The sequence below is a fragment of the Diorhabda carinulata genome, chromosome 2 (genome assembly GCF_026250575.1).
Source record: "Diorhabda carinulata isolate Delta chromosome 2, icDioCari1.1, whole genome shotgun sequence".
NCBI lineage: Eukaryota > Metazoa > Arthropoda > Insecta > Coleoptera > Chrysomelidae > Diorhabda > Diorhabda carinulata.
The window spans coordinates 8928827-8948051 of NC_079461.1; the positions used below are offsets into that span (position 1 = coordinate 8928827).

At 33.0% G+C, this 19225-nt stretch overlaps 2 protein-coding genes across 5 annotated transcripts in view; one reads left to right on the forward strand and one right to left on the reverse strand.

Annotated features, from left to right (window-relative positions):
• The window catches only part of LOC130903496 (rho GTPase-activating protein 1), a 30289-nt gene extending 27357 nt beyond the window's left edge, over positions 1–2932 (forward strand). For all 4 annotated transcript variants that reach the window (XM_057815621.1, XM_057815624.1, XM_057815622.1 and 1 more), the window contains one exon: positions 98–2932. In XM_057815621.1, coding sequence (XP_057671604.1) covers positions 98–268 — 171 coding nt within the window. In that variant the 3' untranslated portion in view covers positions 269–2932. The remainder of the gene's footprint in view (positions 1–97) is intronic.
• LOC130903495 (bestrophin-2) overlaps positions 2700–19225 on the reverse strand; it is a 104479-nt gene continuing 87953 nt past the window's right edge. The window contains exons 8-12 of the mRNA XM_057815620.1: positions 16222–16458; positions 14954–15212; positions 12104–12294; positions 11681–11932; positions 2700–5509 (exon numbers count right to left, since the gene is read on the reverse strand). Coding sequence (XP_057671603.1) covers positions 5054–5509; positions 11681–11932; positions 12104–12294; positions 14954–15212; positions 16222–16458 — 1395 coding nt within the window. The 3' untranslated portion in view covers positions 2700–5053. The remainder of the gene's footprint in view (positions 5510–11680; positions 11933–12103; positions 12295–14953; positions 15213–16221; positions 16459–19225) is intronic.

Consider the following 19225-nt stretch of genomic DNA (forward strand, 5'->3'; position numbering starts at 1 on the left):
ATGATGAAGGTACTTGTAGATGTTAGGGTCAAATTTAATTGATTTATTATTGCGAAGTTTTAAAAAGAACCATCTCACATTTTATTTTTTTTTTCAGGTAATGGAAAGATCTGATTTAAACAAAATGAATGCACAAAATTTAGCTGTAGTCTTCGGCCCCAATCTAGTTTGGTCCGAACTAGTTTCGATGTCGCTAGCTGCCATAGGTCCCATCAATATGTTTACACAATTTTTACTCATCCATCAAAATGATATATTCATGATATAGAAATATTTATCGATCTAATTTTTTATGTGCGACCCTGTTTAGAAATATGTACAGGTTTTTACTGGAAGGGAGGTCTACTTATTGTAGGTGAATCAAAATTTACCTGACCAAATGTAAACAGGGTTTCGTACTACTTAATTTAATTTTTAGAAAAAAATAGATTACGTATCATATGGGCTGTAATTTAAGGAAATTTTGAGAATTACATTGAAAATTTTTACATAATTGATATATTATTTGGTGTCATGTCTACCATAATAAGATGAATTAATATGTACGTCAGAAAGTACGGGCGGTATTTTTTTATAATACTTTTTGTGGGAGGCTTTTGAAGAGTTCGTTTCCGTTAAAATATTTGGAATTTTGTCACAAATCAACACAAAATATTCACATCGCAATCTCTTTTTGCAAATACTGAAATGTCAAATAGTTAGTAGAAAAGTAAGTGATAAGTCAAATTGCACATGATTAAGAGATGATTCAGAGCACTCACTAATGTAAAACACAATCAGTTTGTTAATAAGTAAAAACAAAACTTGTTAAGGACAGAGGACATGGATCTTCCACATTTATAAAACTCACACAGGAACAAACAAGGAAATTAACTAACAACAGATTTATAACAAAATAAGAAAATACGAAAGTGACTAAATGACATAATTCTCTTGTTCGAAGGACAGTAACAAATTCAAAAACTTCAATTATACAGGAGGGAGAGAGAGAGAGAAATAGAGATTCGTTGGAAAAATTTATTAGTAGGATAAGGGAAATTTGATATAGGAGGAAGGTTTGTTGGAGTTGGCCCTGATATAGGAGCTGCTCCTCTGCAGGGCTGGGGTTGTGCTTGCTATTATAGCTGGACGGGAGGAAAAGTGAACGAAATTTGCCAAAAGAAAACGAAAAGAGAGCTCTAGTAAGCAAAAGCGGAGTGGAGATTTTTTTCTTTTGAAGTTTTTTGTTTGTTTTTTGAAAATTTTGTTTTCTTTTTCGAAAATTTTAAATGGGGGGCGGGCGGGTCAAGCTGCGACTGCATTATTCGTGAACCGGTTCACCAGGTTACAGGGAAACCGCAGAAAACCTGCAACACCGACGGTCATATAGGAGAGTAAAAAAAAACGATTTGTAGTTGTGACTGACAGAAACTAATAGTATATTGAGAACATAATATAGAAAACATACTTTTCTTTCATTTTTCAAGTATCACTCTAATTTCAACATGTAAGTGTAGACGTCATTGTTTCTTTTGTTCTACTATTACTACTACTACTACTGACACCACGGCCCTCAATGAGTTTTGACTTCGCCTACCACTCCAGTCATTACGGTCCCAACGCTCGGCGCCTCCACCCCCTCACACATAGGACTCGAAGATCCTCTTCGACATTATTTAGCCGTCGTTTGCGCGGATGCCCAGGCAATCGCTGGCCATCGGGCTTCTGCCGGTACCCTTTGCGTACCTACCGCTCCTCAGGCATATGCACCAAGTGTCTTAGCCATTTGAGTCTGTCCCTCTTGACTACTGTCACCAGGCTAGGTTTTATAGAGCCAGGAGAGCTCTGCGTCACACTGGTCTATATATTCGGCGTTATATCTTTCGTTCACACATGCTGAACAGCCGCGAGAAGCGGCTGTTCAACACCTAGGTCTCGCTAGCGTACATGACAACCACGCGTAGAATTCTTTTGTTCTAGAAAACAAAACTGTCATCTGTTAATTCTTGTAGCGATTTAATAAAATTTTTGTTGTTGAATTAATAGAATAAAAGAAAAGAAGTACTTTGAAAGCAATTGTGGAAGCAAAAGTGGAAGTCAATCCAAGTTTTTGTTAGAAACTATACTTGCGTAACTGTTGCACTAAACATAGCTACTTTTGAGCTCTATTGAGCCATGTAGCGTTAGTTTATCGAATGAAGACAACAGCTGGTATTTCGATCATTTTGCAAGTGCCTGTGGCGGGCCTGTGTGAAAGCAAGAGTTACGTCCCTGTTCCCTTGTGTATGTGTTTCTAATATTGTCTATGAACTTATTTCCATTTGATATATTTTTGCAATTACGTCATTGTTCTTTCGAACAGGAATATTTGGTTTTTAATTTAAAGTTTTTATCGTCCTGTATAAAAAGACGCGTCAGTTAATTTTTTTGGATTTCAAAACGTGTTAAATTCCACATCAATTTTAGTACAATTTATAAAAATAATCAAATTGATTTTAAAATAATTAATTTATGAGCAAATATCAATTTTCTAAGAGGATCGGTTATTTTAGTTTATCATTTACCAAAAATTAATAATAGGTTATTAGTGGAAAAGTTAATACTTAGACAAAATATAATATTAATAAATAAATCTCCTAGAATTGATTCACTAAAGGTTTAGTTATAAAGTAAAAACTATTCAGGATCTTTCTGTGTATATAAGATAAGATAAACAAAGATGTACTGTAAGGGTTTATTATGTCAATTGTATTGATCTCACTTCCAGTATAATCTAGGATATATTTTATCAGTGTACTGTGATTTTGTTGCATTTTTTTTTTCTTATATTTATGAACAAATTTTAATATACAATTTATATGTATCTATTAACGAACCTATTTATTATTTTTGATAGTATCAATATTGTGATTAAAACACTCCAAATAAAATAAATACATGTTACTAAAAGTAATCAACTTTCTTTATATTTTCAATCCCTGTATTTATATAGAAATGTAAGCATAAGAAGACGGTTGCCGGCCGACATCTTAATGAGCAAATGAAATATTATAAATTTACAAAACACAGGTTTTTGGCTTTTTTATAGTACGATCTTCATTGTAACCGTTGTAGTAGAATCTATCTGATTACTATTTAAAATTCCAAAAACTGTATTTTTCAAAATAAAATTTTTTAAAAAGTGACAAGTGACAATAATTAATTCAGAATCTAATTGTAGGGGTCAATTAATGTAATATCGAGATAGAAACTTATTTTCTTAACATCTTGAAGATGGCTCTTCAGATGAACAATTTGCTGTAAAACTGAATGACTGTATTTTGTGTTTCTGTTACATCGAAAAAATAAAATAGAATGCCACAATTAAAAAAATATGTTTGAAATTGAATATGTCATTAACGTTTCTCGATCGCAATGTATCATCGAAGAGGATGACTTGTATAGAATAAATGTGATTAATGAGTCAGCAGTCCCAAAAGTATTTTTGCTTTCCAATTTATTACTCACTTTGGGCACGAAACCCGTAGGTTCGACGCTCATGAGCTTGGCGCACAAAAATCAATCAGAACAAGCTTTGCTAAGTTTTATGAAGTGTCAAATTTGAAAACGTCACAAATTATTTTTTATTTGTCTCCGTGTCCGAAAGATTAATTGAATATAAAGTACGAATACTTTGGTAGTACTTCTTTGAAACTATATATTACTATATATACCGTCTTGGGTCTTTTTATATTCTTCTTTATTATATAATAATGGATATTTCCTATTTGTCTCTTTATCCAATAATTTTGTTTTAAGCAAACACAAATGTAAATCTAATGGTGAATTCCACTAAGCGTCTATGGCGCCTGAAATTCTCTGTTGGTCGTTCCACATAGCGACTATGATCATTGTGGTAGTGGCGAGAACGTTAGTGATGACGTCGTGACGATCCTTGTTAAGAGATGGGCCGAAGTGAGTGTTGAAAGAATTAGCGGAATTTTCAAAACTCAAGCATCGCAGATTGCAACAATGAGAATAGAACAGAGAACTGTTTGGTTATATTTTAAAAAATATAAATTAGGTTTTTTCATATGTTAGAGCGTAAGTTCCTTTTGTTCAAATCTGTTCTTTCTACTCGTTCTTTCTTTTGTAATTTCCATCTGTGATCCAGTTTCCTTCCTCATTTTATTTTTTCCCACAGTTCTCCAGCTGCCAGGTTGGGAGCTTCAACCACAAAAGATCCACCCACCAGACTACAAATTCAACTCATCTCAACATCTGGGAATCAGGCCACAACCGGATTTCCAGTCTCAGCCTTGTTTTTAATATATAAATAAATATGAGTTGTTTCGATAATTTATAACTGCTTTGTTCGTTGTACTCTTTTGGATAATTATTCATTCCATCTGAATACCGGTCATTTAAATATTTTAATTTAGGCCGAATTATACCTACTGAGGAAGTAAGTTTGCAATTTTATTAGCAACTCATTCATTATATCCACTCAAAATTTCAATTAACGCACTCAAAAAGGACGTTAGTGAGAATTCGTCAAAATAACAAAAGTGTTACGACTTCAAAGAGATGGTGACTGATTTGATGGCTAAAGAAATTTTGTTGTAAAAAAGTTCAATATTATTAGTTCTATCAACTCTAATTATATGAATTTAGAAACTACACTGTATATATTTAATTTTTTTATTTATATTCATGGTATTTCAGTTCAAAAACATGTGAATTTTTAAATGAAACCCAGTTTTTATTATTACCAGATATATCTCTAGAAAAAGGATATAAATAATAATTTGATAGAAACAAACTGGGACGAAAGAAAGGTAGGTCCCAATTGATATACATAAAACATGTACATTTTTTATTGTTTACAATTCACTTTTTATGCCGAAACTATTTACAAAAAATGTGGCACTTTATTTCATGGCCGCATGAAACAATTCGAATATCTGTTAAAAATGTTATAATAAAGACTATTAAAAATTTTGTAGATGAATTTAACAACTATTTTCACACTAGTAATCTAGTTTTTGAAACAGCACCTTTATAATTGAAAAGTTCACTAACTTTGTGTATATCATCATACGTACACTTCTCTCTTTTTAGAAGAGTTTTCTACAACACTCTGAGATGATATTTTTCTTAATCTATCTGAATTAATACCGGCACCAAGTGATACAAGAGAATTGGGAGCCGATGCACTTGGATTTAAAGTTCCCTCATCTTTGGAACTGGTATTACTATTATTATCAGTTTTTCTCAAAGCTATAGGTGTTGACAAATTAGGGACACCATCGAAATTGCTTAAAGCTACTGTGTCGGTCTCAGTTTCTCCAGTTGGTAACTCCAAAGATTTTTTTGATGTAACTGATGCTGTTGTATTGGAAGCTAATGAGCCTTTTGATGTGTGTGAAGCATCTGAAGCAGGAGAATCATTTGAACTTCTGTTAACGGTTTGAGCTTCTTCTTCAGTATGTACTTCAGTTAAAGTTATGGGTTGCTGGGACAACGTTGAGGATTTAGGTTGTTCGAAAGCCTAAAACATATATTCTGACTATAAAACCACAAAAAAAACCTTTAAATGTTGGTATAAAAAAACAGTTAGACACTTGAATTTCCAATAATTTTTTAGCGACAATAGTAGGAGTGTCACTTAATGTTGCTCTTGTTAGTAGTGACACGTGTAGAAGTTTATAGTGACATTAGCAGAGAAATATTGCTTTTATTGCTGTTTTCTATAATTTAACTAATAGACTAGGCGCTGGATGAAGTTGATTATGCAAAATGTGAGAATCGCATTAAGGGTATGGTTTTGAACTCAGCTGATTATGATTCTGAATGTTGCCAGGAGTCGAATTGGTCCATTTTTGGTTTACACCTCTCCCTAGTAAATGAACTGAACACATGCTTTGGTATCATTATAACGATTGTTTTAGATAGAATATTCAACTTATTTTTATGACTTTATTATTATTTAATCCAAAAAAGCAAATTTGAACATAAAAAGAAAGAGTTATAATCATCAATCTTTTTTATTTTGACAATCGCTATTTACGTATTTGCATGAAGAAATACAATCAAAATGTAATTTCTTACAAGAACAAGTCATTGCCTTATATTTGGTTTGGTTAGGATTTGGATGCACATTTACACGGTTGAATCAACAATTCCGTCGTTAGTTGCTTGGTCATTGGTCGTGGGTCCAAATTACCATCCTTCCTTTAATAGCCTAAGAAATCAATAGGCTGTCGTTGAGTTTGGTCAGCGTTCTCCCATACATATGTTTATGCTGAAGCTCTTAATAGAATTAAATGTAGAGCACCTGATGGGCACATAACTTTTAATAGATTTAAGCTGGAACCGAAATTAACTAATAGTCCGGGAGGAGTCAATGGTGCCGTGTGCTAACTGATACGTTTTGTTTAAATCGCAATTGTTTGTACAAATTCTGAACAAATGGTTTTTTCGGTCCGGCGTTTGGTACTTATCGCGATTGATAATTAAGCGCTTTCTCAACGTTGCAGCGCATGGCGCCAAGCCTTGATCAACGCGCGTCAAACGCAGATGGCTCTGCTCTGGCGCGCATTTTATGTTGCTAATTTACTATCTGCCTGTAATGTAATGTAATGTAATAGCATCCAAACATTTCAAAATAGATCGTGTCATGCAACCTATAATTGAAATTGTAAATTTTATAAGGAGCAGAGGACTAAATCACCGACAGTTCAGGCAATTTTTACAAGATTTGGACGAAAAGTTTTCTGATGTTCCTTATTTCACCGAAGGTCGTTGGCTCAGTAGAGAAGTAGTTTTAGAAAGATTTTTTGCATTACTTGGCCCTATTCAAGTTAGAAGAAGGCAAACAAATTGATTATGACCATGACTGGTGGATTGATTGTGCCTTTTTGGTAGATATGAATAAATACTTGATTGATCTGAAACAAAGTTGAGGCTGGTGGGAAAACAGGTAAAAAATCAAGCTTTGGACCATTTCCCACATCATTTAGCACATTGAACCAAAAAAATTGGATGAATATTCTCAACTTCTCCAAAATTTGATTACGGAATTCAACAATAGTTTTCAGGATTTCAACAAATGAATGAAACGGAATTCCCAATTTTCAACAATCCATTCAATTTTGAAGCTTCACAGGCACCAGTTCATTTGCAAATGGAATTGATAGATCTTCAATCGGACAGTATTTTGAAAGAAAGATTTAATGAGATTAACGCTCTTACATTTTATACACAATATTTCAAGAGTTTGGATAATTACCCGAAATTTAAAAAGCATGCAGCACGCATTCTCTGTATGTTTGGTAGCACCTATCAATGTGAGCAGATGTTTTCCGTCATGAAAATAAATAAGAAGAAACATCACACAAGACTTACGAATGAACATCTCCAATAAAAACGAGAGAAGTCAGGTGTCTGGATCCTCGCTCAACATAATTACCTACCATCTTTTATAGTATGGAGGGTAGAGGTAAGGAGAACCATCTCTGAGTTACAGAAAGTGTCCATCAAATTCTTTACGTTAGGGAGGCGCTACTATCGCATGAGTGTAATGACTCTAGTCATTTAAAATTTTTTAACACTTGATATTCAAATAAGATGGACGGAAGACTGAACTGAACGATCATATGATTCTTCCATATTTTATAGCTTCCATATGATTTTTAACAACCGTATATTATATACTTATATATTTTAATAAATAAAATGTTATAATAATTCAGTTCATTTCTTTTATATTCAATCTGGCCCACCTACGAATTCAAAATTTAATATATAGCACTTAATAAAATTGAGTTTGACATCTCTGCATTAAACCAATTGAAAAAATGAAATGGAAACGTTTGTTGTTCGATGTCAACGTTAGTACATGTAAATATAGAATTGTGGAAATTCACAATACTAATTACAATATCTAGGGCAAGGGTAATAACATAAAACGGACCAGCTGAGGAATTTGAAATAAATGCTGGGGTAAAACAGGGTGACGGACTCTAAGCGGTATTGTTTAACATTGCAGTTGAGGCATAATAAGAGAATGTAATATCAATGGAAGTATCATTAATAAATCAGTACAAGTAATAGCATATGCTGATGATTTGACACTAATAGCAAGAGACCGAAATAGTCTAGAGAACACATTGCAAGAGAGGCAGGAAAAAGAGGATTGAAAATAAATCAGAAAAAGACAAAATATATGGAAATTGAAAGAAGGAAGGTAATTCGCAAACAGGAAACAGTGAACATAAATGACCTCATCTTCGAAATAGTCGACACATTCAAGTACTTAGGAACAATAATAAGCAACAAAAATTACACAGAAAATGAGACAAAACAAAAAATTCATGCGGGATATAGGGCATATAATAAGAACAAAACTATAATGCAGAGCAACCAACTTGAGAGTCTACAAGACTGCGATAAGACCAGTAGACATACGCCGCTGAAACAACTAAGGATATATGGAAGAGGAGAATAATTAGGAAAATTCATGGACTAGTAAAAGTTGGAAATAATGACTATATAGAAGACTAATGAATTATGAAATTAAGAATATATAGGATATAGTAAATACAATTGCAGCCAAAAGAATACGATGGTACGGGCACATTAAAAGAATGGAAAAAAGGTAGGAAAAGAGGAAAATCACAGAATTGAGACCGGGCGAGAAAAGATTGCCTGGTAGACCAAAAAATAGATGGGAAGATCAGATTGTGCAAGATTATGGAAAATCTGGGAGTACGTGACTGGAACAAACAGATGCAGGACAGAGAAAAATGGAGAACAATAGTCGGAGCTCAAAAATATGCGATAAACTGTAATTAAATAAGGTAAAATGTGGGCTGACCTCCCACAAAAACACAGGGTCAAAAGAGCTCAATTTTGAGCGGCTACAATTCTCAATAGAATGTATATATATATATATATATATATATATATATATATACATATATATATATATATACTATATATAAACAGTGCTATCTGTGTGTTTTTTTTCTGCTCGCGGCATGGGCATGTTTATACACGTTTTTGACATATACAGTGATGGTGCGCCATGCGATACATTAGGTGTGAATTTTGAGTTTTCCTCATAACATGAATAAATCAGTACAGTACAAAAATGATTGTGTTGTGTGCCAAAAAAAGCAAAGGACAAGACACCTTCTAGTGAAAAGGGACGAGATTAAATGTGGCTGTTTATTGAATAGGATAAATTATTCAAAAAATACATTCCTTTCCATGATTTCAGAATATTTCAATGGATTTAAGACAGATAGTAAATTAAAGACATAAAATGCGCACAAGTATACATTCGCCTGCGTTTGGCGCGCGGTGATCAATGCTAGTCGCCACGCACTGCAACGTTGAGAAAAAGCTTAATTGCCAATCGCGATAAGTGCCAAACGCCGGACCAGCACTAATATCCTAGTATACGAATTTGTAGAGTAAGGTTCAAAGATCAAGTATAATATATAATAATTTTAATAAATATTGTGTTGGTCAAAAGTTATTAACATCGAAAGTTAATAAAAAACGTCGATTTTATCTTCTTAAAATGGGCCATGTTTGCATAAAAAAATTGTCCGAACCGAAAAAATCATTTGTTTATAATTTGTTTAAACCATTGCGATTTAAACAAAACGTACCAGTTTTTTGCCAAAACGCTGGGCATATTTGGATTCAGCGGGTCAAAATACATGAGAATACTGTTCTATCCTTGACCCTATGATTGCACATGGCAGCATTGACCCCATTGACTATAAAGTTTGTTTTTTTCGAAAAAAGATAGGTGCAAATGTTTTCCAATTATTTTATCTGTTTGGATTTCCCAAATGATTCAGAGTTTCTTGTACACAATCCAACGATGCAGCTTTTAAAGCACTTTTTTTCGAGCCAAATCTGCTACTCGAATCGCAACCACTCAGATCTTGTAATGCTGGCAAAATACCACAAATTTTTTCTCCAAAGGATTTAGCAGCCAGATGACATCCTGAAACGTATTTCTTCTTATAGGAACCGCCGATCCATAAACCTAAACACCCTGGATGTGCAAGTAAATTTCGAGAATTAAAACATCTGTATCAGCGCTAATGATTATGATATGACCAAGTTTGAATTCCACCGCATAAAATATGTAAGAAAACATCATTGAATCCGCTTCTATATGGTTAGAATTCAAGTAAGGTACTTCAAAAAATAAATAAACTTGAAATTTGAAACATTTTGTTAGATCACCAAATCCTCTAAAAATGTGTAACTCGTAATCTCATTTATTAGTACATATTTATGGGCAGCATAACATAGAAATCGAACAAGCTGTAACTTATTTTGAAAAGAAATTATAACAATTAGTTTTACTTCTTCATGACCGACGCACAGGTTGACTACTTGAAACATTTGCTTCTGTAGAGGAAATGGAAGTAGTAGCATTATCCTGCTTTAGTAATGCTCATTCTCGACGCCTTATTTCCTCTTCACAGGAACACATTGTGTGTAGTAAAGTTTGTATCACTTTCTATTTACTTATTAATATCATCTTTTATGCGATCTGTTGATTTTTGAATACTAATAAACGTTTGTGGTTTTTTCACTAAATAACCCATTTTATCACAAATCAAACACGACAAATCGTTTAGTTTCCGATTATTTATGTTTATCATTTCTAGTGACATTGTCGGCGCTTTTATTTATATAAAACACATAATAAAATACTCGACTCCAAAAAAATATTTAGTTATGCAAAAATAAACCGTTTTGGGCTACAAATTCTTTTTTAGTGACTACTCCAATTGGTATGACTATGTAACATGCCGAGTAGAGATAAAGGTGGGAGAAAAGGACCAGCACAACTTCCGGTAACACGTTATTTTCTATTAGTTAGGGTCTCTGCTAAAAGAATGTGACTATATTTACCGGTTCTCACATTTTGCATACTCAACTCCATCCAGTGCTGGAGTATAACAATTTTTTTGTAAAATATCTATAGGCGCGAGGGTAAACCTGATTGTTGGCATGACTATGCAGGCCGTGACGACGCATTGCTACGCTATATAATGGAATAGGTATATGGATAGTTCTTCCAAGATCAATTGCAGACAGGAATAATCAATATTTTATATATATATCTGTTTTTATTCTCACTACAATGTGCAATTTCATTGTCTTCATTCGCCCATGGTTTAAAACGCCACATTTGTATTTATGTATTTAAAGAAATTTATGAATTAAATGAATCTTACCAAGCCACGCCACAGCATATCGCAGACTGTCTCTGGCAGGAATATTTCGAAGAAATTGTGTACACATGCCTACCGACAGCTTCGGCCAATAGAAATGCATTTATGTTTACGATTCAATGTTTGCATTGGTAAACAATGGAGATGATGAGTCCACGTGGATTGACGGTTTGTTAGATGTTTACCGTATTTTATACCGGTAATGAACATTAGTTTTCATTTCTTAATTTGGTATGAGTGCCGTGCGTATTTATGAAATATTGATTGTTCCTCGCATAACTGTCTTCTGCTGTTGATATTGGAAGAACTGCACTACCAAAGTCACTGATGAAAATAGTTGTTCTTTTATGAATATAACTTATACAATATAAATTCGATGTTACATATCTGCCAGTCGGCCCGTGACGGTTCACATTTTTTTATATTTGTTGCAAATAACATTGACTTCTTACCTGAATAAAAGCTGGGTTTCTAAACTGGTGATCAAATGTTCTTGCAAGCAACGGACTATTGTTATTCGATGCTAATCCCAACGAAGTCAGCTGTGAAACAGTCATAGGTACACTTACTGGTGTCGTTAAAACCGGGCCTAGCCCTGGAGATAATACAGCTTGTGCAAGTGCAGTAGTGCCAGGTTGATTAGCGTGCAACGTATTATTCACCGAACCTGTGCCATCTAGTTCCTGAATTGGTGAAAGGACAACCTATTCAATAGAAAATCGGTTGTAGAGGTAAAGGATAATATACATATATACAGAGAGGTTTTTCTATTTTCATTGGCATTTGGTATTAACAAAAATGTGTAAAATTATTTTAATAACTATTTATGAGCATTTAAAGGAAGATCAAGTACTACAATTTAATATACAATTTACCTGTACGACCGGTACATCTACTGTTGGATACGAAGGATAACCCGTTGGTAATTGCTGTGACATTAAAGTAAGTCCAGCAGCCGACATTTGATTTTGAACTTCAGACATTTTGTTTTCTTTATCTATAACTTCCCTTGTTACATCTGGTGTTGGAATTCTCGGTCTATTTTTGACTGGTAATCCTGTTGTTCCTGGAGAATAATACGTGATTTGTATATGTATGTAAATTGGAACGAAATATTTGCCAGCTAGATTATGAGCGTTTTCGTATTGGGAATGTGGCAAAATTACACCAAAATGTGATTACTTCAATATATTCCGAACTTTCGAATACTTATGTAATCATCGGTTTGGGACTGAAATAATAGTTAAGTAAAATATAAAAATATGTATAAATGTATAACAATAATAAAATTTACTTATATAATAATTAGTTAAGAATCCACGGTTTTAAATTGTGTAGTTTCTTGTAAAAACATTCAAATATTTCAAAATTCAATATTATCATTTATTATCATCATTATCAAATTTTTATAGGTTGGATAAGGTTAGGATGTTGTGAATGATGTTGGTTATTGATTGGTTAGTTCATTAAGGACATCAAATTTTTATAGGCTAGGTCAATAATTCAATCTATTTTTACTAACATACAAGATAAAACACTATTCAATAAATTGCCTAACCAATTATATGAAATATCTTGTTTAAATTGTGGCAAAAAGTACATATTCTATAAAAAATCAATGCCCTTGATAACCAACTAACCTCACCTAATGAAAATAATGATTCGATAGTAACCAGAATCAATATTTCAATCAATTAATTCTATCAAGCGTCAATATGAATATTGGATTTTAAAATCCACGAAGTTTTTACAAGAAATTATACAATTTAAAACCGCGTAATTTTAAATAATTATTGTAAGTGAATTTTATTATTGTTATACATTTATATTTATTTTATATTGAACTTGACCACAATTTCAGTCTCAGACGATGATTATATAAGCTCGGAATATATTAAAGTTAGTACACTTTGGTATTTAATTTTGCCACATTCCCAATACGAAAACGCTCTTATATGTATATCTTATATTTTGTTTTTCAGAAGAGTTTGAGGCTTTGAATTCTTTGAAATATTGAAACAAACTTTTGGATGGAGTTTAAACATGCCAATAACGAAAATATGAAAAGATAGAAGAAATGTAAGTTAAACTATAATAATGTACACAAGAAAAATGAAAAATTATTTAGTTAATTATATAAAAGAAGTCGAATACCTCCGAGAAATCCCAAGGAGACGAGGATCCGGATATATTAAAAGTTTCTATATGTAACAGAGGTAATGGAAAACGGAAATGCAACCGGTTCCAATAAAATAGAACAGAAAATATAAGTGGCTGTCATCTACGGTAAATGCTAGACATTGTGTCTTTTTAACAATTGTTTAAACATAAAAGTTTATATAAAAGGCTAGAGTAAAATGTGGAAGAATCCAGGAATAAAGAGACACTATTTGCCCTTAACGTAATATCACAACAATGTTTAGGTATCAAACAGGATATTCATCTATTTTATCGATTATAAAGCATAAGCATATAAAGATAAGGTTCAAAAGGATGTAATCAAACTTTTGTAGGACTAGATGGCAGAGACTTTAATATCAACATTAATATCAACATTATAATGCAATTGAAAGGCTAAGATAAAAGTATAAGAGAGCACATTGAGAGGCGTTCAAGTAAAAAGGGGAATCAGACAGGGGCTTGTCCTTTAGCCGGCTCTATTTAATTTATAATCGAAATATATGATCACCAAGGATTTAGATGATACATAAGATGGCAGTATAGCTTTGAGAATCAATTATGCAAAAATAAAAACAATATACTGGTGACAGTGTTTCGTTTGTAGCAACTCTAGAAGTCTTACAGTAAATATTTAGTATAATAGTGAAGAATATGGGCTACCATTAAACAAATATAGAGCCAATTTATGCTGATATGTAAAAGTATTAAAAATCTGTAGTCATGGTGTGGGGGTTGAATCCGTGAGGCGGTACTTATATTGAAATATGTTGAAATAACAAAAGAAAGAAATACAATAATGATAAAGCTGATTGGTGTGAGGATAGAGTTGAAGATGTGGTGAAATACTATGTATCATCAGAGCACGTAATGCATGCGTGAGGTATGTCCCCTAGTTCGATACGCAATATATAGACGATAAAAATTTTCATATAAATTGCAAAAATTTGAACCTACTTCTTTAATCGTAGCGGTTCAAATTATTGTTTTAATGTGAGAAAATTGAGTCCTAAATGGATTGTCTCCAAGATCCAGACCTCTACTAATCATCCTTCCGTGACGCTATGTTGTCACGCATGCAGCGAGACCAAAATCAATTTCAGTATTTCCGAGCTAGATGCGTCATTTAACACCCTTTGGGTGGTTTTGGTAATTGGCTAATAAGAGAATGAAAAATTGCGGGAAGAAAACGATAGGGAGTAGATCACATTCGTATCTAAATCTATTATTTAGACCGGCGGTTTTCAAAATTCAGATTACCTCGATGATTTCCAACCTTTAGAATTAAGATAACTTTTAAAAAAGACTGGCTGTTGGTGAATCTGTTGAGAATTTTGCTCTATAACTCCAGAACAGTGAATATTTCGCTTAGGTTTTACGGAGGTGGTTACGATGCCAGTTGGTTGTCAGTGTTTCATGTCTATGTTTGGCAAAAACGCAAATATTTCGGCGGATGTAGAAATTTCAAAATGAAAATTATGAACTGTTAACCATATTTAAAATTTAGTGGATTGTTTAGATTGATTGAAAATAGTTTTAATCCTTACTTAGCGGTTTCAAGTTTCTGGCTCTTGTAGATTTTCTTCCTACTAGCCGATCATATATAGACATTTTCTGTGGTTGGATACCTGGCAGTTGACCATTTTCAGGATTAATATCTATAGAATAACCTCTATGTCTACCAAAAAGACCTCCCGAGGAATATGTGGTTGAAGCTGATCGAATGGACCCCATGCCAGTTCTGGAAATCTGTCTAGAAAACCAGTTGCTTTTTCTTCTTTCTACTATTGGAGTGTCAACACTTTCCTGTTAAGAAAACATTTGGTATGAAAGTTAGAATGAGGATTAATGAATTAAAATGACATCTATCAATGTTAAAATTTCAACAGCAGAAACAATCTTCGTTGAAATAAAGTTTGTGTTTGCATATTACAAATATTTGAAGCGATAGTACAGCTGTTGTATAAATACAAAAGTCCCTTATTTTTTTATTCAAATGCTATTGAGTACAAAATTAGTTTTGTTTCAAATATTGATATAGTAATAATAAGAGCTTGCAAATTTACATTGTTCGCAAAAATGTATTTCCAATCAATTGCGGATACAAGGAAAGGTCTCAAAGATTCTAAAGTAGACTTTACAGAATTAATCGCAATTAAAATCAAACTCTGTTTAAAATGATTAATATCTTAATAACTTTTTATTATGAATTCTTTGCCACCAATCAAACATTACAAGTGATATGTACAGTGCATAATTCGTACTAGTTTTACGGGAAAAAAGTCGGATACTGCAAGAACCATAGTGGAAAAGCGTGGACAAGCTACATCAGTTGGTATGGGAAGTTCTCTCGTAACCTCTACATATGTCGCTCTATCCAATATCCATTTGTTCCGTACCTTGAAAAATTTTCTCCTTACGAAACATTCCAATAATGTGACTTTTGTGTCAAAATCACAAGAACGCTTTGTTTAATTCAACTAAATTATTTGAAAAATGTATTAGGAAATGACATCAATCATTACTAAATACAACATATTCCACAATGAATTGTCAAGATATGAATTAAAAGTATACTGAGTAAAGTGATAGACGATGAATGATCCTAAGCTGAAAGTTTTTGGAATACAATTGCAATCAAGCTCGATTTGGATTTATCCCAAATATCCCAATATCTTGGCGTGATTGAATTCATATTTTATGCAAAAAATACTATGGAGAATCAAATACATAATTGTAAGCTATCTGATTAATCTACACTTTAGTTATTGGCTGTATGATTATGATAATGCACCTTATAGTTTTTAATACTTACGTAATCTGCATACATATCTTCTGGAATTAGAGATTTCTTTGGAGTGATTAGATTAGCGTATACTGCATCTTGAGCTTTAATTTTGTAATGTTCTGCAGAACCTTTAGGCTCTTCTCTTCGGTAATGCTCTGACGCTACTGTATAAGGTAGCTCTTTTGGTACTATATCTTCCCAGTATTGATCCTTCAATAATTCTGGATGTTCTTCGTGCATTTCATCGACTATCATGTACGAGGCCTGAAATCAATAAGATTTTTTGTATTTTAGTCGAATATTAGTAGTATCGATTACTTTCAAAGAACATCCCGTATTTCAGTGGATTCCAAGGAACAGTAACCAATCTCTAATATGGCAGTTAACCAAGTATTGAAAGATCTGTATGAAACGTAACAGTTCCTTTGACATGCCAAAATCGCTCATAAGTTAATCAATTCCTTTAAATGATTAATCCTTACGTATTTATTAGGAGAAATAATTCGATTTCTAATTCCATTTCCTTTAATACTCGTGCCAGAAACTAAGAACAACGTAAATGTGACAAATTTCAGTTGCCAACAATGCTAATGACGAGTATTAGTTACAAAATTTAATATGAATCGATTAGTATTTTGGATAGACGTTTGCTTTTGCTTTCTACTGATAGATTAAATTTAAATCAATTTGATATTATCAGATACTATGGTGCATGCCGATAGTTCAAGTTAAACGAGATTAAACTTTAATCTACGGTGCATACGGCCATAATAAGTCTATCTACGAGGATGGTCCCAGAAGTAGCTGGCTTCACAATGAAAACACGAAGATTTTTGGAAAAAATATATTTATTTTCCAACGTAATCTCCTTTTAGCTCCATACATCATTTCTCAGCGTTGTTGGATACCGTTTTTATAAGAATCGCCAAGCTCCTCAAAATAGCCATTCAAAATTGAACAATATTTGCCCACCGAGCCATTTTTTCAAGTCTCGGAGCAGAAAATAATCCGAAGGGGCTAAAACTAGCGAATAAAATGCATGAGGCAGCAATTCGAACTTTAATTAATTAATTTTCGCCTTTGCAATAACGGATGTGGGAGCTGGTACATTATCTTGATAAAACAACACTTCCTCGTTAGTCAACTACGGTTGTTTTTGCTTGATTTATTCGCTCAAACGTTGCAATAAGTTCGCATAATACTCACTGTTGATAGTTTTTCCTTTTTCAAGATAGTCAATAAAAATTATTCCATGCGCACCCCAAAAAACCAATGAATGACTTTGCCTGCACATTGAACAGTTTTCATTGTTTTGATTGTTTTTTTGTTTGGGGTTTGAAGTGATGAACCCATATTTTATCCATGGTTATGAAACGGAGCAAAGATAGGGCTTTATTTCTGTGAAACATTGCTAAACACTCGATGGAAACATCGTCACAACGCCGTTTTTGTTCCATTGTGAGCTAACGCGGCGCCTATCTTGCGCACAGCTTTCTCATGTCCAAATTTTCAGTCAATACGCAATGTACCGCTCTCTTTGAAATGCCTTCTATATCTACTGGCTCGCGCACTTTCAGCGAAGACAATCATTTAGTACCGCTTTGTGGATTTTCTTCAACATTTCTGGAGACGTCACCTCATTTGGTAGACCACTGCGATGCTGGTCTTCGCAAGTCATACGGTCTCGTTTAAACTCTGCTACCCAATATTTTACTGTTGATTACGAAGCATCTAGTTCAGCTTTAATATAGCTTGGGCTAAGGCCTTTCTATCACATAAAGATGACCAATTTTTTCCGTGTTCACAAATTCACTAAAAACGGTCACTATTTATGGCTGCCAAACAAATACTAAACAATATGGCGTCTTCAAACTTGAAACATATATTGTATAGATTGTGTTCTTTTTAATACAGTGATATTTTTAAAGTAATTACCGCCATCTCTATGTCAGGTCAGGTACTTCTCGGACCAACTTTGTATAGCTCGTTTTGGAAACAGTTCATTAACAGTTTATTAAGTCTTAATAAATTTTAAATATAAAATTATTACTTTTGTTTCTCAATGTTATTCATGTTATTAAGAAATTGTTTACCAAATAACGATGTTGTATTAATTTTATTCAATAAATGTTTTCTATAAACTACATAAAACCAAGGAGATTGAAGAAAATGAATATTTACTAGAGTAGCAGCCTATCCGTAAATCTATATACGTTATTAATATCACCGATAAGCGCATTTTTAATTTTATACGGTGTAAAACAAGGTAAAATAAAAGTATAGATAATCAGGTATGAGATTGTTGGTAAGACGTGCCACTCGAGGTCAGTCATCTGTTTTCCTCTTTCTCCCCTTAGTGATATTGTCTGTAGTAAGGCAGCTTGTGCAACATATTTACACGTCTGAAATGATACATCTCGGAAATGATTGTTTTTAATATAGTTTCTTATTCATTTTATTTCCAATGTAAATTTTAATAGGAATGCCAAGTTTTTTGTCAAATATATTGTCTATTTCATGAACAATAGTGGATCTGTTATGTGATCATCAAGAAACAAAATATTAATTTCATGTGCTCTCGTCTGTTTTACTTATCGGACTGCCCTTGTAAATAAGAAACGTTTACACGTAATTTTTGAAATGCTATCGAAAAAAATAATGGAAAGCATATATAAACAGAGTGATGGATTAGTGTGATAAAGAACAGTACCTCGATTGTCTTTTGAGATATCAACTTGAAAATTAGAGCGATTCAAGCCATTATTAGTATTCACAATTCAAAATTATATACAATCTTAAAAGGTATTCCAGAATGCTGTACCATATTAAAGTTACAGTTTTTTAAATTAAAACCCTATATTCTATTGCACATTTGGAATCAGCTGGACTTCCCTATTACAATAATATAGGGTTGTGATACGTTCTATGGGATATTTAGAAAGTTATATCCAATTTTCTATAAAATCGTAACAATTGTAACCCTGTACAATGTAAGAGAAATTCAAGATTGAAAATCTGTTGCAGCCAAAAT